Source organism: Beta vulgaris, chromosome 8 (genome assembly GCF_026745355.1).
Source record: "Beta vulgaris subsp. vulgaris cultivar EL10 chromosome 8, EL10.2, whole genome shotgun sequence".
NCBI classification, from domain to species: Eukaryota; Viridiplantae; Streptophyta; class Magnoliopsida; order Caryophyllales; family Amaranthaceae; genus Beta; species Beta vulgaris.
Window position 1 is genome coordinate 59,365,858 of NC_079209.1, and position 26,639 is coordinate 59,392,496.

The 26,639-nt window shown below is 34.7% G+C and overlaps 1 protein-coding gene across 4 annotated transcripts; it reads left to right on the plus strand.

The window, feature by feature from the left end:
- Nucleotides 1-5,446: 5,446 nt before the first annotated feature.
- LOC104902247 (NADPH:adrenodoxin oxidoreductase, mitochondrial) lies at nucleotides 5,447-13,547 on the plus strand. Of its 4 annotated transcripts, none has more exons than XM_057391125.1 (13): nucleotides 5,452-5,840; nucleotides 5,963-6,067; nucleotides 6,531-6,644; nucleotides 6,756-6,809; nucleotides 6,960-7,076; nucleotides 8,505-8,614; nucleotides 8,693-8,766; nucleotides 9,662-9,723; nucleotides 9,875-10,073; nucleotides 10,392-10,461; nucleotides 11,728-11,795; nucleotides 12,194-12,339; nucleotides 12,969-13,547. In XM_057391125.1, the coding sequence occupies exons 1-13, from the start codon at nucleotides 5,724-5,726 to the stop codon at nucleotides 13,200-13,202; spliced, it is 1,470 nt and encodes a 489-aa protein (XP_057247108.1). In that variant the 5' UTR covers nucleotides 5,452-5,723; the 3' UTR covers nucleotides 13,203-13,547. The 4 variants fall into 4 exon arrangements, with proteins under 4 accessions (XP_010688258.2, XP_057247108.1, XP_010688254.2 ...); XM_010689952.4 differs by having other exon boundaries at nucleotides 5,453-5,840; nucleotides 10,392-10,449; XM_010689956.4 differs by lacking the exon at nucleotides 12,969-13,547 and having other exon boundaries at nucleotides 5,447-5,840; nucleotides 10,392-10,449; nucleotides 12,100-12,333.
- The last annotated feature ends 13,092 nt before the right edge of the window (nucleotides 13,548-26,639 follow it).

The following is a 26,639-nucleotide window of genomic DNA, read 5'->3' on the forward strand; positions in this document are numbered from 1 at the left end:
CTTGGCCCCTTGTATAGCAATATTATAGTAACATTAGTTTATTCAAATTATATTCCTACATTACCTACTATATGAACCCCTTAAACTACAATATTGAATTACAATTTTATATGAAGTCCTAATTTCGCAATATTCACTTGTATATAGTACACTATGTCGAACCTTACAAAGCTTGAATTTGCGGCCCTTGATATTACTGGAAAGAACTATTTGTCTTGGGTGTTAGACGCTGAAATTCACCTAGATGCAAAAGACCTTGGTGACACAATCAAAGCAGGCAATAAAGCCACAAGTCAAAACAAAGCTAAGGCTATGATATTTCTTCGCCACCACCTCCATGAAGGTCTTAAGATTGAGTACTTGACTGTGAAAGATCCACAAGTCCTTTGGAGTAATCTAAAGGAAAGGTATGACCACCAGAAAACTGTAATACTACCCAAAGCTCGTTATGACTGGTTACATTTAAGACTACAAGACTTTAAGTCTGTAAGTGAATATAACTCGGCTATGTTCAGAATTACTTCACAGTTGAAATTATGTGGAGAGAAAATCACTGATGCAGAAATGCTAGAGAAAACATACACTACCTTTCATGCGAATAATGTTGTCCTGCAGACACAATACCGTGAAAAGGAATTTAAGAAATATTCTGAACTTATATCTTGTCTCCTTGTGGCTGAGCAAAATAATGAGCTACTGATGAAAAATCATGAATCACGTCCAACTGGTTCTGCTCCATTCCCTGAAGCGAATGCGACATCCCATAATGGGAAAGAAAAATATCATGCCAACAATAGTGGTCGTGGTCGTGGTCGTGGATATGGACATGGTCGAGGTCGTGGACGTGGACGTGGATACGGATATGGTCGAGGTCGAGGCCGAGGTGGTTATTTCCAGAATTCATATTCCCACCAGAAGGGGGACAATAAAGATGATAACAAACAAGAGAAAGATAAAAATGAGAACGTGACCAATGTATGTTACAGATGTGGAGGAAAAGGTCATTGGTCTCGTACGTGTCGTACACCAAAACACTTGGTTGACCTCTATCAACAATCATTGAAGCAAAAGGGAAAGAAAGTAGAAACAAATCTTGTGTACGAGATGGCGAAGGTGATTTTGATTGTGGCAATACAACTCACCTGGAAGTTGCTGATTTCTTCACCACCCCTGAAGGGAATAATTAATCCTTAGATTAGATTATGGTCTTTTAAAGAATAAAACTTCGTTTTGGTTTATTAAGTTATTTCTATGGATTTTTGTTTGGATTATGTTATTTTATTTTAGATTTTATTTGTCAGTACTATGAATTTATATGATATTTTTAAATTTTGGTTATTTAGTTATTCTTATATATTATTGTTATTTCATTTATTTGAAGAATATGAATGCCCCTCAAGTTCAGTTAGCAATGAATGGTGAAGATTTATGCCTAGCAGACAGTGCAACTACTCATACCATACTAAAAAGCAAGAGATATTTCTCTTATTTGACAATGAAAGAAACTAGTGTGAGTACTATATCAGGTAGCACAAAGATAATTGAAGGCTCCGGAAGAGCAAATATATTATTGCCTATGGGAACAAAATTTGAAATCATTGATGCACTATATTCTCCCAAATCTCAAAGAAATTTATTGAGCTTTAAAGATATTCGCCATAATGGATATCATATTGAGACAATAAGTGAAGGAAATGTTGAATACCTTCATATCACGATATTACCCAAGGCACTAAGAATATTTTGGAGAAATTACCTGCATTTTCCACTGGTCTGTACTATACTAAAATCAATACAATTGAAACATATGCCATAGTAAACAGGAAGTTTGCAGATAATTTCACTATTTGGCATGACCGGTTGGGCCACCCTGGTTCAATAATGATGCGAAAAATAATTGAAAATTCATGTGGACATTCATTGAAGAACCAGAAGATTCTTCCAATGATTTTCACATGTGCTGCTTGCTCACAAGGCAAGTTGATAATACGACCTTCACCAACCAAAATAGATTTTGAATCTATCAATTTTTTGGAACGTATACAGGGAGATATTTGTGGGCCAATTCACCCACCATGTGGAACATTTAGATATTTTATGGTTTTAATTGACGCATCGAGTAGATGGTCACATGTATCCTTGTTATCAACTCGCAACCTGGCGTTTGCGAGACTACTTGCTCAATTGATTAGATTACGAGCACATTTTCCAGATTTCCCTATGAAGGCAATCCGCCTTGATAATGCTGGTGAATTCACTTCTCAAGCCTTTGATGATTATTGCATGTCTATTGGGATAAGTGTTGAACATCCTGTAGCACATGTTCACACACAAAATGGTCTAGCTGAATCATTAATAAAGCGTCTCCAGTTAATTGCTAGACCACTACTTATGAAGTCCAAACTCCCAATCTCTGCTTGGGGACATGCTATATTACATGCAGCAGCATTAATTCGCATGAGGCCAACGAGTAATCAAAAGTTCTCCCCATCACAATTGGTTTTTGGTCAGGAACCAAATATTTCCCATCTAAAAGTTTTTGGATGTGCTGTATATGTTCCAATTGCTCCACCACATCGTTCTAAGATGGGTCCTCAAAGGAGGTTAGGAATATATGTTGGATATGAATCTCCATCAATAATTAAATATCTAGAGCCATCCACGGGAATCTATTTAAGGCTCGTTTTGCAGACTGTCATTTTAATGAGTCAGTTTTTCCAACATTAAGGGGAGAGAATAAACAGCTGGAGAAGGAAATCAGTTGGAATGAATTATCATTATCTCATCTTGATCCTCGTAATAAACAATGTGAATTAGAAGTCCAAAAGATAATTCATTTACAAAGCTTAGCAAATCGATTGCCAGACGCATTTACTGACCCAAATAGAGTAACATAAGTCGCATATACCAGCTGTGAATGCTCCAATTAAAATTGATGTCCCGAAGGAAAACACAAACTGCTAGTGAGTCTACAGCACGCCTGAAGCGTGGTAGACCTATTGGTTCCAAAGATAAGAATCCTCGGAAAAGAAAAGGAGCAGGAATTGATAATGGCCAGACCGAGGAAACAAAGAATTTTGAAGGATCTCCAGGAGAGACTTTAGACATGGCAAAGGAAGAAATTCAGGTACCTGACAATGAAGAGATTTCAACTGATTATGTCATGTCTGGAATAAAATGGAACCGAAATCAAATCGACGTCGATGAAATTTTTGCATGCAATGTAGCAGTTGATGTTATGGAAGAAAATGAGGATCATGAACCAAAGTCTATTGAAGAGTGTGCACAAAGAGATGATTGGCCAAAATGGAAGGAAGCAATTGAGGCAGAATTAAAATCTCTTGCAAAGAGAGAAGTATTTGGACCAGTAGTCCGTACACCTAAAGGTGTAAAACCAGTGGGACATAAATGGGTTTTGTGCGAAAGAAGAATGAAGATGGTGAAATTGTGAGATACAAAGCACGTTTAGTTGCACAAGGATTCTCACAAAGACCTGGGATTGATTATGAAGAAACATACTCCCCTGTGGTGGATGCAACTACTTTCAGATTTCTTATCAGTCTGGCAATAAGAGAAGGACTTGATTTACGTTTAATGGATGTAGTCACAGCCTACTTATATGGGCCACTGGATAATGACATTTATATGAAAGTCCCAGAAGGATTTAAACTGCCAGAAGCAGCTAAATTCTAATTCTCGAGAACATTACTGCATAAAATTAAATAGATCTCTATATGGATTGAAGCAATCAGGGCGTATGTGGTATAATCGCCTCAGTGAGTACTTATTAAGTGAAGGCTATAAGAATGACCCTATCAGTCCATGCATTTTTATAAAAGATTTGGGGTAGGATTTGTAATAATTGCAGTGTATGTTGATGATTTAAATATTATTGGGACCCCTAAAGAGATTTCACACACTGTGGAATATTTGAAGAAAGAATTTGAGATGAAAGATCTTGGAAAGACAAAATTTTGCTTGGGGCTACAAATTGAGCATCTAAAGAATGGAATCCTTGTACATCAAACAACATATACGGAAAAGGTGTTAAAAAGGTTTTATTTGGATCAAGCACATCCGTTGAGTAGCCCAATGGTTGTAAGATCACTTGATGTTGATAAAGACCCATTCCGTCCTCGAGAAATCAATGAAGAAATCCTTGGTCCTGAAGTACCATACTTAAGTGCAATAGGGGCATTGATGTATCTTGCTAGCCATACGAGACCTGACATATCATTTCTGTGAACTTGCTAGCAAGGTTTAGCTCATGTCCAACTCGAAGGCATTGGAATGGAATAAAACATGTACTTCGTTACCTCCAAGGAACGAAAGATATGGGTTTATTCTTTTCTAACCAACCCAAAGAAGACTTAATTGGTTTTGCAGATGCAGGGTATTTGTCTGATCCCCATAATGCTCGATCACAAACAGGATATGTGTTCACAAGTGGTGGTACTGCCATTTCTTGGCGTTCCATGAAGCAAACCATTGCAGCCACTTCTTCCAACCATGCAGAGATTTTAGCTATCCACGAAGCTAGTCGTGAATGTGTATGGTTAAGGTCCGTAATTCAACATATACGAGAAGATTGTGGCATATCTATAGGGAAAGAAGCTCCAACAGTTATGTATGAGGATAATGCAGCATGCATTGCACACTCAAGGAAGGATACATCAAGGGTGATAGAACAAAACACATTTTACCAAAATTTTTCTTCACCCATGAACTCAGAAGAATGGTGATGTACAGGTTCTACAGATTCGTTCAAGTGAAAATTTGGCAGACCTATTCACCAAGGCACTTCCCACCGCTACTTTCAAGAAATTAGTTTACCGTATTGGATTACGTCGTCTCAAAGATCTCAAGTTATGTAATCATGAGGGGGAGTAGATGCGCGCTGCACTCTTTTTCCCTTAACCATGGTTTTTCCCACTGGGTTTTCCTGGTAAGGTTTTTAATGAGGCAGCATCTTACGCGCATTAGAAATATTTTATTTTAAGAGAGAATTTTATTTTGTATAATGGACATCCAAGGGGGAGTGTTATGAAATATAATATGGATGCCCATTATACCCCGTTAATATATCCGGGATATTCTAGGGTTTTGTTCTCCAAGTAAAACCCTAACTATTGTATTGTATATATATACCCTGGACTATATGGAATAAGATACAACACGATTCTCTCTTCCTCTTCTGTTTATTTACAACAGTAAGTTAGTGGTATAAGTAGTATTTGTGAAAAACTACAATTAGTAATTTTGGGGTAGCATTAAGTGATGCTTAAATTATATATTAAAGTTTTGTTTGAGTTTTAGTTAATTATTTAATATTTATAGTCGCTACTTTGCCAACTTATTTTACCGGACATTACTATCTTATACCGCTACTTAAACAGCTAACAATTAACCGTTACCCATTAACCACAAGTCCACAACCGCTATTAGCATATCTAACATCTACTCTAACCGCTAAAAGCTTGCCGAATGAGTAGAGGTGTTCACATAGGAATTTTGTTCATTAAAAATACAATAAAAATCCGAAAATCATACTTTTGGGGCAAAAATTAGGGTTCGTTGATCATCAATGGTGAATTAATTTGAAATTGAACAGAGAGAGTGATTGAGAGAGTGAGTGAGATGATTATTAACAGTTTTGCGACTACGTTATTATTAATTTCCACTTGAAATTTGATAACTGAAATTCTCAAATTCTGATACTAAAAATGGTGATTTTTGGGTCAGCAAAATTGATTTCACGAGCTTTTTCTTCTCTCTCCTCAAATCCATTACGAATTTGTATTGTTGGAAGTGGACCTGCTGGATTTTACACTGCTGACAAGGTATTTCTTCAATTTCATTCCTAATTTTTTTCTTTATTCTGCATTTTAATTGGACGTTTTATTCATCAATATGCAAATAACATTAAACTTGTTTTTGTTTTGTTGTTTTTGGGTGATTTTAGATGTTAAAAGCTCATGAAAAAGCTCAAGTTGATATTTTGGATCGATTGCCAACTCCATTTGGACTAGTTCGTACTGGTGTTGCTCCTGATCATCCTGAAACTAAGGTTTTTTTTTTTTCTGGATATTTAATTTGCAATTAAGCTATTATGTCTTGGGTGGACTGCGTTCATAATAATTTATTGTGCACCCATACTGACTTTATCGCGAAAAGAAAGGACTACATTGGAAAAAAACGACTATATTATACGAAGACTGACTATATTCAGAACATTGACAACATCATACAAAAATAGACGATATAAAAGGTAATTATATCATACAAAAACTAACTATGTCAAATGAAAACTGACTATATTAAATGAAATCCGACTATATTATAGGGTTTTTGCATCTTAATAAGGGTTTTTATTGTTAATTGAGATGTGGCGATTGGCATACTAGTAATGTTTGAGGAATGTTGTATAATTGTTTTAAAGCTTTTGATTAGAAGTGATATTGTAATATGAGGAAGTACAATTGGTAAACCGATTGCTTTCAATTGCTTATTCACCAGATAAATTGCAACAGATTGTGATGAATCAGTTTACTCGGGTTGCGAAAAATGATCGGTGCATGTTCCTTGGGAATGTGAATCTTGGGTCATCTGTGTCACTAAAGGAGCTTCGAAACCTATATCATGTGGTGAGCTTTGTGCTACATTGTGTTGCCTAATATTTTGTTTTAGTTCGATTCATCTGCATTATTTTTGAATGATTTTATTTAAAGAGTTATATTTTGGGTATGGTTGGATAGGTAGTGCTTGCGTACGGTGCTGAAAGCGATCGGGCTCTTGGTGTTCCTGGAGAGGTAGGTTTGGTAGCTTGTTATTTGCTGTTTTTGAACCTTCCTCATGAGCTTTTGAGTGCCTGGCGCTTTTTCCTTCTCTTGTCCCAGCTTCAGTCTATAGTACTTTATACTTCCTCTTGAATACTTCTTCTTGTGTTGTTTATGTATCAGGATTTGGATGGGATATATTCTGCTAGGGAGTTTGTTTGGTGGTACAATGGACATCCAGATTGCAGGAACTTGGCTCCCGACTTGGAGAGTACAGATACAGCTGTAATTCTTGGCCAGGTATATCCTCAAAGGCGTAATTCGACAAAATTTATGCTTTAGGGAGATTTATGTCTCCTATCATATACAAAAATATCATCGTGAAGTTTTCATGCGAATTCTAGCTACAGTGTGGTTGACTACTTTATGTTTTGTTTTTTGTTCCTTGCAAGAAATGGATGTCGTTGAGGGTCTATAATCATGCAATTGCTTTTTTTCATGGTTTCTTTCCCATCCCCCTTTTTTGGTATAAAAAGTGAACTTTAAAAATTACCTGAAAGGGGTTAAGATCAAACTCTTCGTGTGCATCGAGAGCTAGTAAACAAGAGAACGCCAAAGAGAATTAGAAAGGCAAACAAGATTCTCTAAGTGTCTTTATAACTTTAAGAAAATTTTAAACCTATACTCATAAGTAACATAATGCATGAGAAACACTTAGTATCTATATACAAAACCAAGTTGGTTTTTACCTGTACGATATATAGTTGGTGTCTTGCCCAGCTATAATTGAACCAATCGCTCTTGCAATTGGTACATAAACCTCTTCCAAATGGTACCATTTTAGCACCATTCTGTATGTTTAATGACACCAATTGGAAGAGATGTTGGTACCAACCTATTTGATATCTATGAGCTGCCAATAACAACTCCCTGATGTTTAGCATAATTTTAGAAATCTTTCATGCTAACCCACTTACACACCAATTCTACCTCAGCCTGTTGCACTTGGTGACTTTTCTTTAGAGATGGAATCACGTTTTAGGATGGACTCACTGTTACAATCAAATTGTAAGGCTTCTCTAAGCTGGAACAAGAATTCCACATGTTAATGAATAGTTTTAGTTACCAGTTAGAAAAATGAGGAAGAACAGCATATCATGATTGTATTCACAGCTCCTGGCAATCTGTCTTTGCTTTGACTTGGGCTATTAAAGTGAGCATGTTATGAAGTAGGAAGATGTCTTGGCTCAGAGCTTGTCTTGGAAGTGTCACATACCTGGAAAACAAAATGGTTCATTCTTGAATGAAAGAGTCAACAAGACTTATTGCAGAATTAGTTTTGTAAATTTGTTAGACAGATATTATTGAGTAATTAGGCTTTTTCTTATCTTTTAGGCTGATTGCCTCACTGCAATCACCATTGTGAATTTCCACCAGGAATGATATTGAATTTATCGACGTTAGTTTGCTCCTTCTCTCTTTTGTTTCCACTTTATGTGATAATAGCTGCCGGGACGTCGTCTTCTCTATATATCGTTAGATAAGTAATTTAGAGAACCAGAAAGTTATCCACTGCTGGAACATGAGCTATATCTTTTATCCATGTTGCCTTCAACGTAGTCATTCTTGTTGCCTTGAACCTAAATGATGCCTTGTGTTTGGAGTTAGACTATGACATCGTGATTAGTTATGTGGCTATGTTATCATATGAAACTAACTTCTTTACAGGGTAATGTAGCTCTTGATGTTGCCAGAATCCTTCTGAGACCCACAGCTGAACTGGCAATAACTGATATTGCTAATCAAGCGTTATCTGCTTTGGAAAGGAGCTCAATAAGGTTTTTTACATTTATATATTGCCAGTTGACAGCAAGTTTTTTTTTTGCACACTTTCACTGATTCAAATACAATTGCAGGAAAGTGTATTTGGTTGGAAGGCGTGGTCCAGTACAGGCAGCTTGTACTGCAAAAGAATTGCGTGAAATACTTGGTACTATTCAAATCTTGCTATCCTATGTAGTGATTGGTCGTTATCTTTATCTGTATGTGAACAGTCCTTCTCTATCCTTACTTCTTAGTTGACCCATTTTCCTTTTTGGCACACTAATTAAGGAGAGGATATAAATAAAAAGCAAGAGCGTAAAGCATATATCGTCCATACTCTTGAAAAGCAAGTGTATAAAAGTTCATGTGAGTGAGAAAGCTACCAAATAAGGAAACAGGTCAACTAAAATGAAACATTCTAAAAAAGGTATTCAGGTCAACCAAAAAGAAAGGGGAGAAGTATTTATTTAAGGCCATGCACACAAATTTATAATATAAGGAAGTCCTTAGATTTCCCATATCTATTTCTATTCGACGAAAAATTATTCTGGTTGCTTCTTTTCCAATTTCCTTACTAAGCATGAAAAGTCAATTCCGACAAACATTCTGAGTTGAAGAGTAGATAGAAAGATTCTAAATGGTACCTAATTAAGAAATGGATGTTTTAGGTCATCCACTTGGTGCTGAAGCATGGAAACATGCATAATATTGTGACAATTTTGTCATAATGTTGTTCTATAGAGAGTTGTGAAATTATATTTTTTCTGTGAGTTTTCTGGATCTTACGATTTATTTGTGATGACAAGGATTCTATAAGTGTCCTTCATCTGATTGTGATTCTAATGCCAACAACCCCTCTCTCTCTCTCTCTCTCTCTCGCAAGAACGTAATGAGAAAGGTCCATATGTTTTCTTGTGATACTTTCATGAGCAATATGGCATCTCATTTTGTTAGAAGTTTGTCATGACAAAAGTCTATGCTGATTTTATCATTTTTGTTTTTAATCCCTGTCATGTTAGTTTTGGAACAAGCTGGTTGATATATGTAAATGTTGACTGCAGGGGTTAAAGATTTGTACATCAACATTCAAGAAGCTGATTTTCAGAAAAGCACATTGGATGAGGTACAGCTCTATGGATGTTCATGACTTCATATCCCATTTTTTCGTGCTAATACGAGAATGCTCCTCCGGTGTAGCCATATATCTTTATCTGATATCATAGCGATGAGCCTATATCTAATAGTCTTGTCTCTCATGTATAACTTTGGGAAAGGAAGAAATGAGGACCAGTCGAATTCAGAAAAGGGTGTATGAATTACTATGTAAGGCAGCCACTTCAAAGTTTGTGAGTCCTGGTGCTGGTCAACGGGAGCTTCACTTTGTTTTCTTCCGGAAGCCAGATAGATTTCTGGAATCAGAGAAAAGAGATGGCCATGTTGCTGCTGTTCACTTTGAGAAGACTACTCTTAAAGGTGGGTTCTCTTCGTACTCACCTTCTGTTACGTGTTACCAAATCGATAAAGCTAACTTACGTGTTCCTGCTCATCTTGTCTCTTTCATTGGATTTTGCAAAATCAGGTACTTAGTAATATGCCATCCGTCATGTATAATTGCAGTTTCTCAATGGGAACTTCATGTACATTTGTGCTCATTATAGTTGTCAGCCTCTTGAGATTTGAGAACATCTGCTATTAATTGATCAAAAAGCAATTTTTTTTCTTATTCTTGTTGCTAAATTATTGAATACTAAGACCTAAAATGTGGCCTGACGTGCTTCAGTTATTACGCAGTGGACTCAGGCAGGCAGGTTGCAGCTGGGACCGGAGAGTTTGAGGACATTGAAAGTAGGTATGTACCTGTGTAAGTTATAGTCTGTATTCTAGTTATTAGGTGAAAGCTATAGTTATTATTATTAGTGTGATCTACTTAGTTTGTGTTAGTGTTGCATGCATGTTTTGTGTTAGTTGTTTCGCAAGTGCTTTTACAATCTTTCTAAACCATCTCTCAGCATTTTAAGGATAAGGCTTGTACTTCTTGTTGTCCTGGATGTCAAGTGCTTAAGCGGAACTTTTGGCTACTTTTCCTTGCTTGACAAGATTTTCTGCTATCCCTAAAAGACAATGGCAAGATAGATATGCTTTGAAAATCAGAATTTTTGCATGTGTTTGCTTACCTTCTTCTCCTTGGAAACATGTAATTAGTACTATTAGATAATGCAATTTGCTTTGATTAGTAGTCTATATTACTGTCTTCTTTTTATCATTTGATAGATCAGTCAGGCATGAATGGTGGAAATTCTTGTATTCTCCATGCACTGTATATATATAGAGTCGAGATCCAATGAGAAGAATCTTAAAATCAGAAGGGTGAGAAGGATTTATCTGCATATTTTTTGAACTGTATGTGCATAATTTTTGTACTAAATGTGCATAAACTGCATATTGCAGTTTTTGATTTATAAGTATATGCTCTTGAAAAATAAGATGCACATCCGGTTAAAAAAATGCACATAAAAATAAGTTGCATATTTAGTACAAATAATATGCACATTTAGTTCAAAAAAAATGCAAAAAAAGTCCTCACTTTAAGAATCTTCTAATTTGATCCTAAATCTATGTGCATATTTTTTGAACTGAATGTGCATACTTTTTGTACTAAATGTGCACTTGAAAAATAAGATGCACATTCGGTTAAAAAAAATGTACATAGATATAAGTTGCATAGTACAAAAATATGCACATTTAGTTTTAAAATAATGCAAAAAAATTCCTCATTCTGAGAATCTTCTTAGTTCAAATATATATATATTCCCTTTGCTTATCTTGTCTTTTTTTCTTTTTCTTTTTTTAAAGTCTATTTTAGCTACTTGTGGTCCTTACACTTTGCTGATTTGCATAAAATGTAAATTTGTTTTCCTATGATATTTTGATTTAGATTTTCTCGTAAGCCATACGATGTGAAAGTAGAGTTGGCATGTATGAACTTTAAATTCTGGACCGTGCACTTGTCCAGGAATTCTTTCCCGTTATCATGAAACTAGGGAAGATCAGAAGTTTTTATTTCAGTAATTTGGTTTGCCATTTGTTTCAGCTGGATTCTCATAACATGCATTGTATTATTTTGCAGGTTGGTGCTGAAGAGTATTGGCTACAAATCTGTGCCAGTGGATGGATTGCCCTTCGATTTGCACAGAGGTGAGTTAAGACAGCGCTAATAGCTGATTTGAGTCAAGAAGAGCGATTTTACATGTATATATTTCAAGTTTAAAAGTGGATGACATTGCTTAGGCATGGGGGGTTGCATTCGTTTAAAAGATTTTAACTTGTTGATGTACGCAATTGGTTGGTTTTCTGTAGAATGTGGGGTTCTAATATAAAACCAAAAATATTGGTTCCTGTTCAATCGTGTATTGCTCTATGAGTTTCTTGTATTTTCTGGTGTAAGGTTTATTTTGTAGATAATTACTCTGTTAAATTTATCAATGATTTTGTCCACTAGGATGGCCTCTTCTTTGAGAAAAATCTTGCCAGCTTCTGGAGTTTCGAAGATTAATGGCTTGAACATACATCTTATTGCTGATTCTTGATTCCAGGCGTTGTTCCAAACTTAAGAGGGCGAGTTTTGAAAACTACTTCAGATGATCATGTGCTGCTTGAGGAGGGTCTGTATGTTTGTGGATGGTTGAAGAGGGGACCAACAGGAATCATTGCAACAAATCTGTACTGTGCGGAGGAAACTGTGAGTGTCATATTGATAAAGCTTTTGTTTAATGGCCAAAAGCTTACATTCTATAGATTCTTGAGTACTCCTGTCCAGAAATATTTGTCTCATCGTCCCAATCTCTATATGAAAGACCTTGTATTAGGTGGTCCTTTTATGCACACCCTCATCACTTTATTTTAGGTAAGGGCATTGTTCTTGGAGGCCCAATAACAAATCATTTCTATTAAAGGAAAGGCGACAATTTTTTTGGGCATCCCAAAAAGTACTCCGGTTTTTATTTTACCCATTTTGACTTTTGACACTATTCACATATATGACTTTTTGACTATCTCTTGTGATTTGTACTTCAGGAATAATATAGTTAAGTCAGATGTTATTAGATTCGTCTCAATGTGTATTATCCAAATATCAACTTTTTGTAATTTGTTGCTTATTGATAATTAGAGATATTAAGGCTCAAATTAGTGCCTCTGCAATGTTCCCCAACGAAATGGGTAAGCTAATAAAAACCAGAGAGAGTATTTGTGATCATAATTTTTGGACAGAGGGAGGATGGAATTCTCATGATGCTTCTTTTGCTTGATATTATCGCGTGAAGTTATGTTGGTTAAATTACATTTCTGATTGTATTCTAAATATGGCAGGTTGCCAGCATTATGGAGGACCTTACCCAGGGACCATTAGCGTCATCTTCAAGCTTGCCAAAGCCAGGTAGGGAGGGGCTTCTCGAGCTATTAGATGATCGGAAAGTCACAGTCCTGCCATTCAGTGCCTGGGAAAAGATAGATTCTGAAGAGAAGAGGCAGGGGAGTTTAATACAAAAACCCAGAGAAAAATTATCGTCTTGGCAAGAACTACTGAAAGTTGGATTGGAATGAATCAACGTCCATCTCTCAGATTCCCAGTTTCCTGGATGGAGGCAATGTATTGATTTCTTTCGACATCGTTCATACTGTTCTATAGAACTACATTTTTCATAGCTAGTCATCAGTTATCCAGTATACTGTATACCACACCAACCTGCTATCTCAAAATTTTGATATAAGAGTGCCCAAACAGCTTGTAGAATGTGAAATCCTTTTATTGACCAAGAATTGAGTGTGTTGCGGTGTTGTCTATTGGAGAATTTTGCGCAACTCTACGAGCAAATGTATTATCAACATTTAATCATTTAAAAGGCATCGTCCAATCTATGATGAAAAACACCAGTGTCTTTTAATGAAGTACACATGTTTTTTCTTGAACACTGTTAATTTGCAGCAACGGCTCTCGGCGGTTACTGATGCATGCTGGATCCATTGAAGAACGCTGGTGGACTACTGATGAAGGTTTTCATTGGAACATGGTATGTTTTCTTTTCCTTAGAAACCTTTTTCAGAAGGGTCCACAACTTGAATGAATTATTATGCACTCTTCCTAGGAAATGACTGATTGCACTATTACATGACATGCTTTGCCCCCCCACAACTCGCCCTCCCCCCTTCTCAAAAGAAAAGGAGGACTTGATTTAAAGTTTCCTGTTGTTGGATGCCATTACTGAGAAGCATTTAAGTTGTCACAACTCTCATTCTGAATCTGTTTGTGATTTGCAGTATTAGTTAAGTAATTGCTGTTTATTATAAAAAATTTGTTTTAGCATATCTGTTTAGAAGATTCAAACAATATGATTGATCTGCTTAGAGTAAAATTTTATTTTTTTTGTCTTCATTTGTACAACAGTTTAGAAGTTGAAGAGTTTTAGGGTAATCCCTTATGATAATTTGGTAACGACTTGTGTTTATGTGGTTAATCTTGTTATGCTTATGGAGGATATAATTACTCAAATGTAGAAACAAAGATGACTTCATTTTGTGCCAAGAGTTGACAAATTTTAAACTCAAGAAAGTGCAAGGGTTTAAGAGGATTTGTGCTAGGCTTTGTGGAAACTGTAAGGGAGAAGCTGAGAATACTAATAAGTTTGTGGTTATCTATATAAGGAGAAGAAGACTTATTCTTGGCTATTGTTAAATCATAAGAGTCGTTTCCACACCAACTGTAGTATGCCTTCTACTTGAATCTTGTCTAGACTAAATAATCTTGTAATTTGTCTAGGTAGCAATACACATGTTGTGTAGTTTGGAATTTGGATGTGGAATTCACGATAGTGACCATTAGAACCACTATTATTATTTTCTCTCTTTTTACTTTTATTTGGGTGCTTGTGTGGGGGAAGTATGGTCTGGACGATTGCACACTTTGCACCAGGTACCTTGTCAAATCCTCAACACTTTGATATGACATATGAGTATGTACACTTCGACTCTCATGACGAGCCAAAACCATGATTTTTTTATAAGATACCCAAGTTGAAGACTCGTGTTTGAGTAACATTGGTTAGGATCTAGATTTGTGAAAACACTTTGCGAGTTGAATTATGATCATACTTGATGTACTTGATTCAGCTAGTTTTTTAGCCATTTTTGGGCTTCATCAACACGAAAATGTCAATTTCCGGTTTGAAATATTTCAAAAATGGAAATACCTAGGACTTCAGATCCAGTATAATTATTTTTGTTTTGTGCCTTCTAAATGTGAGGTAGGAAAACTCCATAGAAACAACTATGAACAGAATCGACTCAAAACATCTTACTTGAGCATTTTCTTCTTTTTATTGTTTCACCTTTTTTTAAAAACGAAAGGCAAATACATGCTTTTATTTATTAGTACAGTACAATAACACTGCACTATGTAAATCAATCAATGAGTCGTTGTTTCTTTCTTTGCCCTGAAGTTGTAGCTCTCATTTCGGCTGAAGTGACTTGATAGTGTGAAAAACAGAAGTTGAGCTCCACTTCCTCTTTGAAAGTCACTTAAACAAGTTGTAAGACTCTTCATTCTGCAGAGGGATAAGCACAGGGGTCTTCCACTATCTGTCTGACTTCTGCATAATATTCATTGGCTGCCTGAATTTTGTTAAACTCAGTCAGCTCCTCTTTGTGTCACATCTAACACAACAGTTTCATCGTTTGAAGAATCTCTTTCAACTCCTAAATCTTTCACTAGAAATGTTCACTACGCCGTGCGTATCCTGAGAAACTTCTTTCAAGTTGAAACAAGACTGTTTATATCCCAACTCTCAAGTAACCATATCAGATTATAGACACTCCAGGATGGTCATTTCGACACTATTTGGAGCAAAATAATATAAATGTTATAACATAGTTGAGTCGGATACTCGGACAAATATCCTTGTCCGGTACGTGTACTTGAGTCTTGATAACATAGAGTTGTAATTGACCTAAAGCTCCATATGCTGCTAGGTCTTAGGAGTAAACCCCAAGAGAGGATATCATTGTTTGTTCTTATTCCTCAAGTTTTTCTGATTGACTGCTTACAATCTCATAATAGTTGCACAAACTGTACCATGTAGATCTTACTGAATGATGAGGCCTCTGTATAGGAAGGTTAGATGTATGAAGTATGAACCCACCTTATCCCTAACAGGTAAAAATGCTGTTGGCAAAAGAGCCTCTGAAATATTCTGGTTGGAGAGTGTTAAATATGATATATATGTACTCAGAACTCTACTTATTAGTATCACTTCACCTGAATTTTTAATGAATATAAATTAAATTTATAAATTAATTGATTGAAACTTATTTTTATAGGTCGAAAATGATTTTTGCTGGGTAAATAAAGATGTGATGTATTCATTTTACTGAAGTGTTTTATACTTGAAAAAAACACTTTTTTTGTTATCATTTTACTGCACTTATTGCTAGTCCATTCCAAATCCTATAATCAGTACTACAGAATACAGATCCCGCTGTCAGTGGGATCATTGCTTTTCATATTTCTATTTTTATTTGTCTTATTATTGACATTGATGATGACATAAATATTTTTTCTTGTGATTTGAAATGTGAACTACATTCATATGCTAAGTGTGTATCGTACTCGTAAACATGGCCCACTTCATCTTCACAGCTAGACCTGGTTATTGAATAGGATAGTCCAATGACTGAAGGGTTAGGGTCAAATGTAAATGACTTTTTTTAAACAGGGTTTTAATGGACAGAACTATTAGTGAAAAGGGTTATTACGGGGTCAATAAAATATCTCAATAATTTTGAAAAATAAGTATTGTAAAAAATAATTAAATGTATGAGTTCATATGCAGTTTTACTCACTTTTGTCTCTCTCCGTTGATTAGTTTTCTTGGTCGTTTATCTACTGGCGATCCACTTTGGCACAACTCGCTTTGACCCTTTATGAGGTGACCCTTTCATGACTTACTCGCTTTTGACCTGCATCGATCCTGACCTGATCGCCCAATAAACAGGTTTACTCAAAACAACATTATGTTAGGATGGTAAGATAAAGGTTAATCTTGTCAAAGGCCCTATTCTTAAAATTGGATGAGAAATGTATAGGAGTCACTTTCATCAAAAGATTTTAGAGGTTAGAAGTTCAAATTCCACCATAGGATAAAACCAATTTTGGTTCATAAGTTCTTGTCTTGTGCAATACCAAAGATGTACTTTGTTTTTTGAGTTGCAACACTTTTCTATTTTAGATGTTAATGCTGTAACATTTATTTTTGGTATATGGTTCTCTCTTTAACTCTCCTCATAACATCGATCTTTTGCATGACTTTATCTCTCTCCAATTACATGGGCCTCTCAAATCACTATTTCCTCCATCTCATATTAATCGCAACAATTTGACTTTGCGACATTCACATGTTTCACTTTGACCATAACTATCGACTCATATAAAAGCAATTAGTAGTCTATAAGATATACTAAGATTCATCTCTATGTATATTATCAACACATTAATTTTCTATAATTTTTACTTGTAGATAACTAGAGATATTAATCGTCATATTTTGTGCGTTGGTAAATATGCCAATCATCTTAGAACTAATATGTAATGAAGATAGTATATATTTACGGGAAAAAATTGTCTAACCACTAAATTATCTACCCACTAAAAATGGACACTAAAAATTAGTGGAAGTTCATCTTAACATTGCTAATAGTTTTATAATTGTCTATTTCTAGTTTTTAACTTACCGAGTATGTAGATGTAATAGAAAAATAAGATTTTTGGAACTGAAAAAGTTGGAGGAAGTGCATAGTTTCTACTACCTTTGTTTTTTTAGTTGCAACGATTAGACATAAAGTGTGAGTAGAAAATGTCTAATCGTTGCAACTAAACAAAAACAGAGGTAGTATAATCTTGGTAGTAATATAAACACTAAAAAGTTACTTTTCAATTAAATCTTACTACAATTCCACGACACATAATAATAACTGTTGGTTACTCCAAAATGAAAAAGAAGTGGATGTAGTGCAATGAACCATTTTAATTATTTACTCCACATGTAAACGCTAAAATCTGTCATTTCAGTATTTCACACAGGTTACATGAGATGCCTCTCATTCAGTGACAACCATTTTAGGTCAGAAATGAAAAAAAAAGAGGTTAGATTCATACTTCTATTTGCCTTCAATCATATTGTTTAAATTAGTTTAAATTGGAGGACGTCAAAGGATTAAGGTTGATCTAGTAGTTATAAGGCCTTTCTTCCACTTTTGTGATAAGGGTTCGATTATAAGCCTTTTTTGTAAGAAGGATCTTCAGTTTGTCCTCCTCCTTGCAACGGAATTCTCCTTACCTGAAAAAGCATAATCTTATTTTTCCATGACATGCATGAAAATATGATAAGCCCTTGTTCATATAGAGGCATGAAATATAGTCCTTCATATGAGCTGCACGGTTTTCACCTATGAGGCATCGGATGTAGCAGACCATTAAAGATATGGCTAGGCTGTTATGTGGGGGAGGGATGTGCTTCAATTATTCAAGTAGTATTTTGTAATGCTCTAACTGATGTTGATATGTCAAGTTGTCAACACATCATTTACTTATTGCTTTCTCATGGGACATTTTGATAATGGGTAGTACTGTGGTAGTACGAATATATTCGACTACGGACTACTCATGTTTGATATATGTACGTTTAAGTATCCTACTCGGTTATTTTGTGAGAACTTTTTATAATTTTGTCTAATAATAAAGTGTTAAAGTGTTCATACATATATATCGAAGAGTTGATGATTTATACGAATACCTGAGGTAAAATTTAGAGTTTAAGTCATTTAGGATAATATTGTCTCCAAGCCTTTGTGTTTTCTTTTATATATATATATATATATATATATATATATATATATATATATATATATATATATATATATATATATACACACGTTGCCAACTTGGTTAGGTGCTTATGTTGTTTTAATATTTCAAAAGCAAGATAATATATATTTCAGTGGTATATGTAACTAAAAGCTATACTAATTATATTTATTTTGAAATACAGCGGCAAAGAATTCGAAACTATATATGTAATGTGAGTTGGTTTACATATTTATAAAAAACAAATAAAATGATAAATGGACATGCCCTAATTAATTTCTACCAAATTCCCGGTATGTCTCTCACCAACAATTGGATTATAATTTGTCATGACTTTTAATAGGGGTAATTATGTTATTTTGTTAATTTATAATTGTTTTATGAGTTGATATTCATGTGCAAATGTAGGGATAGAAAATGGGATTTGCTAAACAACGCCCTAGAATTTCCCAGTAATGCAGTAACGCCCTGAATACGATACTTTTATACCGTATTTATATACTTGTATTTCTTTCTCTCTCTCCTCCCCTTGACTCACTCCCTAATTTTTCAGATTTTCTACCCTTCTTCATTCACTTTCCCTCCAATCTTCTTCCACTCACCACTAGACACCGGTGCCGCCGCACAACCACCGTTGTACCACCGCCATACCACCACCACAGGAACACCGCTGCACCACCACTGCCGCACTGCTACCCCGACATACCACCACCGCATATCCCCACCATCAGCCCCTCTCTCTGTTTTTTTTTTTAATTTACAGTGAATTTTTTTAAAAAAAAATAATTAAGGGAGCTTCCACCATGGATGCCCCACCACCGGTGGACCCTTAATTTTTTTAAAAAAAATTCAAAAAAAAGGAGGCGTCCATGGCAGGCGCTCCACCACATGGTGAGGCGCCTCCACCGGTGGTGGGGCGTCCATGGTTGATGCCTTCCTTTTTAAAAAAATTCAATTTTTTTTTAGAAAAAACAGGAGAGAAGAAAGGGGTGGTGGTGTCGTGGTGGTGTGCCGCCTAAGTCACTGCCGCCGCAAAGCCGAAGTTCTCCTCGCTGGAATTCTTGTCGCCGGAGTTTTTGTTGCCGGAAATCTTGATTAAAAATCCTTAAGGGAGGGTGAAGAGAGTGAAAGAGAGTGGGAGAATGGTGATGAAAGTGAAGGAGAGTGGGAGTGGGAGAGTGAAAGTATTATAATACACAAATACATATATATGTATGCATACAGGGCGTTAGTAGGATATTTCAAGGCGGTGTTTAGCAAACGAGTAGAAAAGTAGAAGCCTTTTGTTTGGGCTTATTTCCTGGGCTAAGCCAGCCAGGGACAATTCAAACCCAACAAAGCCTTAAGCCTCCAGAGGCCCCACCTGTGATAGTGCCTCCCAGCTGTCAGTGCCTTCCAGCTGGCCTACAGTTGGGATATCCCAAGCACTATAAATACTCAACCCCCTCATCAATGAGAAGGTATTGAATTCTTACCTAACAAACCAGAGCATCTCTCTCTAGACTTTATCTCTCTAGCTTGATCACTGACTTGAGCGTCGGAGAGGCGATCCCGGAACAACCCCCGGGGCAGTCTAACCATTACTTTTGCAGGATTCCGGCGTACGGACTTTGGACTCAGGACATTCAGATCTGACCCGGTACTCCCTAAGCAAAGGAATTATCATCCTTAATTTCTAGACAGAAACACCTTTCATTATTTATAAGATTTCAAATATGCTTTGATATGAAAATTATATTTACGAGCTAGATTTTAATTAAGATAAATAAGAGATAGCGAAGCAATGCGTGGAATCACGCAAGGTGAAGTTATAAAATGCTTCCATTAAATTCATGGGACGAAAATTTGGTATAATGCCTTAAAGATACACACGGTATAGATTTCACTAGTTAATCACATTGATTCAGAGCCTTTAAGTAAGCAAATCTATTAAAATTAGACCGTCTTTTTAATAATTTTTGAATCTATTAATAAAGTTTAACATACATGTATGATTTTGCTTATGGATTATTATGATGAAGTTGGGCCACCTTCAATGTGAGCAGGGAGGCATCTACTCATGTAGGATTAAGAAAGAGTACTACTTTGGAGGAACCTTTCTCTTTATTATTTTTTTGGTGTGTGGTGGCCGGTGGGGATCATAACACTTGACTTGATGATATACATGTTTGATATTCAAAAATAATGAAAAAAATGTTATGAGTAAGACTATTTAGATAACATTAATATAAAAAATTTATTATATATTCGGGTGTACTGTGAGTAGAGGTGTTTATGTGTCGGGTTGGGCTTTGGCCAAAAAAAGGGACAAAATTTCCGCGATAAAAGCCGCTAATTCGGGTCGTACCATGCGAGTTGCGCCAAAAAATAGCCTCACTTTTCATATTCAAGTTGCTCGTGGCTCGATGTTTGTGCCCAAAAAATTGAGTCGGGCTCGACTGGGGGTGGAAAAACGTGTCCAAAACCCGACCATTTCAAGTCGGGACTATGTTGATCACCTATCATTGTGAGCACGTTACATTTATGGTTATTTTTTTGCTCATTGATCATTTTTATTTATCCAAATAAGTAAAACGTACTAAAAAAGGAGAGTTCCAAACAAAAAACTGAGCAAAAATTAGTCTTGAGTATACTATGCACATGATATATTTAGGTGTATGATGAATTAATTCAATTAGTTATCTGCTTAACTCTGAAAGGAAAAAAAAGTTGTGAAATAGTAATAAAATTGTCATGTTTTACTCTACTTCAGATGTTTATTATTGAACTGTTTAGGTCTATTTTTTTTGAAAAAAAATGTTAAGATTAGCACAATGATGTTACTAGAGTGAGTTGATTGGTGTGATGGTGTCATCTATCCTTTTACACGAGATCAAGTGTGTTGTGCATAAATTCAAGTTGTCTCCAATGTACAGAAAATGGTCTTTGTTGTTATCCACGACATTCATTCCATCACTTGTTTGGGGAATTTTTTTTTAGTATAATACCTCTTTTCTTCCAAGTTTTCATTTCTTATCTTATAAATTATAATTCCAATTTTCCCTTTTTTGCTTGTCACTTGTAATTTCTTCTTTTTTTTTTTTTGAGGAAAGTCACTCGTATATTTGAGTAATGGAAATCTTTAGCCTGCCATGCTTCTTTATTTCTCCTTTTATGTTGCTTGTCCATTAGATCTTAAAGTTCTCCTGGTTCAAACATGGTTGCCAAATAAGGCTTGGCCATGATGGACAACAGGCCCGTAGTTGTGGGTGTGTAAAGAGTCTCTTTGTAGAGGGTCCCAGTAATTTTTTTTGGTTTTATTTGAAGGGGCACAATTTGAAAAAATATCATGCTTTGTATAAACGACAAATGCTCTACATCTTTATTTTCGGACTCCATAATTCACGTTATCCCCTATCATTTTCCTCCATCTCTTTCACCAAAAATTCAACCTTTCATATCTTTAGCTTTAATATTATTATCAATATTTTTTTTTATAATTATCAATAATGAAATCACTCCATCAATAAGATTGATTATCTCTACTCTCTATGAAAATTTGTGGTACTTTTCTCTAACTAAAAGGGGAAAGAAAGGATCTAATTTTCATTATAAAATGGGGCCCGTAAATATCCAAGACGGCCCTAACGCACGACACACTAGCTTGTGCTTGTGTCATGTCGTGTGGCAGTCAGACTTAGCCCAAGCAAGGCTCGTGAATCTGTCGTGCTAGATTGAGTTGTGCCTCCGCTCTTGGACTTTAAAATTGTGATTCTACCGTTGTTTTTTGTGTCGAAATTTGTGTCTTATGTCATGGTTTTGCATACATTGGACCATTGTTCGGATTCGTACATTAGCTAAACAGCTGACGTCATGTCAAGTGGTCAAGGTCTCGTGTACACAGGTGGATGCAGCTCATCACCTAGCTCGATGGTGTAGAAGGCACTGTATGAATTCATCTTGACCACTTTAGTTTTTTGTTTCCTTTTTATTCCTTTGTATTTAGTTTTCGCAGGTTCACTTGAAGACAAAAACAATAATTGACACTCATAAGAGAAAAGATTCTAGTTAAGAGAGGGTGGTAAATGGTGAAAGGACCATATTATCGCATGACCCTTGTTGGTTTTGCTAAAAAAAATTTGGAACCACAATCCACTAAAACATGACCAATCACTTTAATATGATTAGTGAAGAATCATGAGAAAGTAAGTGTTCTCATCACAAGTTTGAAGATAAGAGAATCCCTCAAGAGTGACTTCGATCTAAATGAGAAATGTCACGCACCCTTCTCGTCAACATGCTTGCTTATCCAATATAAACGTGGTGAGATTCGATTAACCAAATATCTTGTCGTTGAGGTGGATTTAATCAACTATCACCCATTACAATTTCAGTCTCTATTATATAATCATTTTGGAATTATAAGCTTTAAGTATTTTCAATCACGAATTTTTTGGTGTAACTGTTATATCGTAACTTATAGTGCGGCAATTCAAAATCCATCGTTTATTTTGTAAAGAAACTCAAATAATATGAAATAATTGACAAAATGACATTTAAATTCATGTTAGTAATTAGTTTATATCATTTTTTGGAGTCTGTCATTATGTGTCAACTGTCATTATGTACGTATGAGATTTTGTTATATAATAAGTTATTATGTAACATGTTAGATTTAAGACGCACTCATTTTCAATATCTTACTCACAAGTACTTTAATATCTATTGGGATTATCACTTTAATATGTATTTGCAATACTTTTCTTAGTTAGACTTACGAGTTTATAATGAAAATGTAACAATTACTTTCATATGCATAGAGTGGATAAGTGACAATGTAAGATTAATTTCCAATGGTGAAACTATATAGCAGTTTTAAGGAATTAATTCACAACAACTATAAATTAGGAATTGCTTATTCTGTTTTATTTTATACTCTTTTTGTCTCAAAATAAACTGAATACTTGTTTGAGCATATAAGGATATAAGTTATTGTGTAGTTATCAATTTTTTTAATTAAAAAGGTTACCTGAACACTAGTTAAGAAAAATAGGAGTGTTTGATTAGATAGTAGTATTAAGAACACGATATGAGTAGCTTTTAGTGATAGAAGCTGTTTTTCAATAATGTTTGCCAAAAGTTACAATTTATAACTTTTTGGGGTAGTGTTTAATGGTTGAGTTTTATATTAAAATTTTGTTTGAATAATACCACTACTTTGACAGCTAACAATTACACGTTAACCACTAACACTATTAAAACATGTCCTTAGTGTGTATTTTTGTTGAATAAGAGAGAAAGTTGGGGCATTTTAGAGTGAGGGGTGTGTACATTTTCTTTTTGGAACCAAAGAGGTGTTAAAAAAAAAAACTAGAATCATTCTAATAGTAAATATGTTCAAAGTAATTTGAGATTAAAAAAGAAAAAAGACAAGTATTCAAATTATTCTGAAATGAAAGAGTTAAAACCTCTATTTTGTTTTAATCCTACTACAAGGAGTTTCTCATTGCTTTCGACGAATGAACTAATTTCCTGTATGAATTTGCATGAGCACCTCAAAGAGCAGCATTCCTCTCCGCTTGGAGTTTTTATGGCTAGGCTATCAACTTTTATGCCACGTTTACTTTATAAGGTGCAAGTGAACGAGTGGGGCTCACATACATGAAGAGGTAGGAACTAGGATAGTTGAGCTTGGCCAAACAAATATGTAAGGAAGAGAAAGATAGTGATGAAGCGACTTTGAAAATGGGTCAAGACTATTATGGCCCACATACCCCTTTTTGGGACACTGCTCGAGGACACTAACTCCATTCATAGGACCCATTACTGAAAGTAGAGTATTTTCTTTTTATGGGCCCACTTTTTTGGGCTGGGCCCCCTGGTCTGCTAAATATTCTACTTTTTGATATTGTTCATTTTCTAGACAGTTGGCTTGTTAGCTTCATTTCCTATTTGTTGGTGTAATTCCTCTTTATAATAATTTTTGTAATTGAAAAATTATTTTTTCAAAAATTATTAAAAGAGACGGTCTAATTTTAATATAAAAGTATACATAGTCACTAAATGGATTAAACTAGTCGTCGAAAGAAATTAACCTAGTCACTATTGGGCTATTTTTCTTGTTAATATTTGGCTTACCATTGTCTAATTTTAATTTAAAAGTACGTGGTCTCTTACAAGACAAACTCTTCTTTCTTTTAATCTTGTTTTATGGGAGTACATGTATAGTTATATAGAGAGATAGAATCATCCATTTTTACTCCTTCTCTTCTTCTTGATTATCCTCAAATGGATTGTTTTGAGTTTTGATGGTGAACACATATTATAATAATAAGCATTTACTAGTATAGAAACAACTTAATTTTTTGAGTTTGTTGGATACTTAGATTAGTGATGAAGGGTTTGATAAAAGAGTAAATTTAGATGTTCACTCTTCAAAATGTAAACAATCCACCAAGCCAATTTAAATTTTGGGCCCTTCAAGAAATGGGAAGACATTGAGGTTAGGCAGACAATATTTTTTGAGGAAGGTAGAACTAATAATTTTATGGTAAAATGACAAATATTTGAGAGTTGTGGGTAGAAATATGAGAGAATTATGTGTGAGTCCAATGGTTGGAGCTCCCACATTGGACTCATACCTTATAACCTCATGGTCGGTAGTTCGACTCTCATCAACTCCATATTTGGAGTGTTTGTGTGGATATTTGCTTGTGCGTATAGATTCCTATTTTCCAGTTTCTGAAAGTTTCTTTATGGGTTGAGATCCCTTTCTTACTCCCTAAGCCATGAGGATTGAGCTTGCTTGGACCAGTAAATTACCGAATAAAAAAAAGGTAGAAAGATAATAAAAGTAAAGTGGAATGCTTGTACTTTATTGTGGATCACGCTAGCCAAATAAAAAACACAAGTAAAAAGAGATCTTCATTTACGAAAATATATCAAGTAATAAAGGGGGGGGGGGGTTTATTACCCTAGTTTTTTATTACATTCGATTTTGCGACTAAAATGAGTCATAATAGTTAAGCATGGTACAACAAAATGTTATATGTAGCATTTAGAGCTACATATAACAAATTCAAAATGAAAACATTAAGTAATAAATAAGCATTAGCTATATCAATTGATGTGTGATTGTATCATTAATTCTTCAAATAATACTGTCAAAAACAAAATTCTTCAAATAATATTATTTTTGGAAATATATTTAATGCTTATATGTAGCCCTAAGTTAGATTAGTGAATCGAAGTTCAATATTTTTAATATACCTCTATAAGAATCAACTAATATATACTAACTCTGTTCTTTGAAAAACTATGCACTTTATGATTTCACTTGCTCCATGAAGAATTACTCCCTTTGTCTCATATTAATCAATATACTTTTCACATACGCCTGTCTCATATTGATTGATACAATTCCTAAATCTTTTTTAGCATTTGATAAACTCATATTTTCATTCCTTATTAGGGAAAAGCTATATGCAGCCCTAAGAGCTATATATAAGAAGCTAAAAATGGAAATAAGTTGCATTAATTGATCATTTATAATATCGGTTGATCCAAAAAATTTTCATAAATTCACAACTTATTTCCATTTTAAGTAGTGTATTTATGTCTTATATGCAACCCTAAGAACTGCATATAACATAACCTTAAAAATATAATAAAAAAAGCATAACATTCAACTTTTTACACACTGACTCATCTATTATCTTACATAATAATAAGTGAGAATTTTTTAAATAACAGAGCGAACATAACATACTTAAAAACTTGAATTTATATATATGATTTTTGATAATAATATATAATGTGCACTATGACCATAATAAAACTACATATTAATACTTTTTTCTTAAAAAAACTATAGATTAATTTTGATTAAATGTAATTTAAGGGTGGTCCTCATAAAATGGTCCATAGAGACTATTTTGGAAAGAAGTACTTCAAAGCTGAATTCTTTCTCTTTTTTTTTTAAGAAAGCTGAATTCTTTTTTGAAATAATCCAAATTAGGATGTGCTGCCAAAAAACTCCAAAATTGGAATCAAGAAAAGAAGATGCCAAAAGTTTGTAATTATTCATATCAATTTATTTTTATTTTTTTTTAAAAAAATGAAAATCACACTTACAAAATCCACAATAC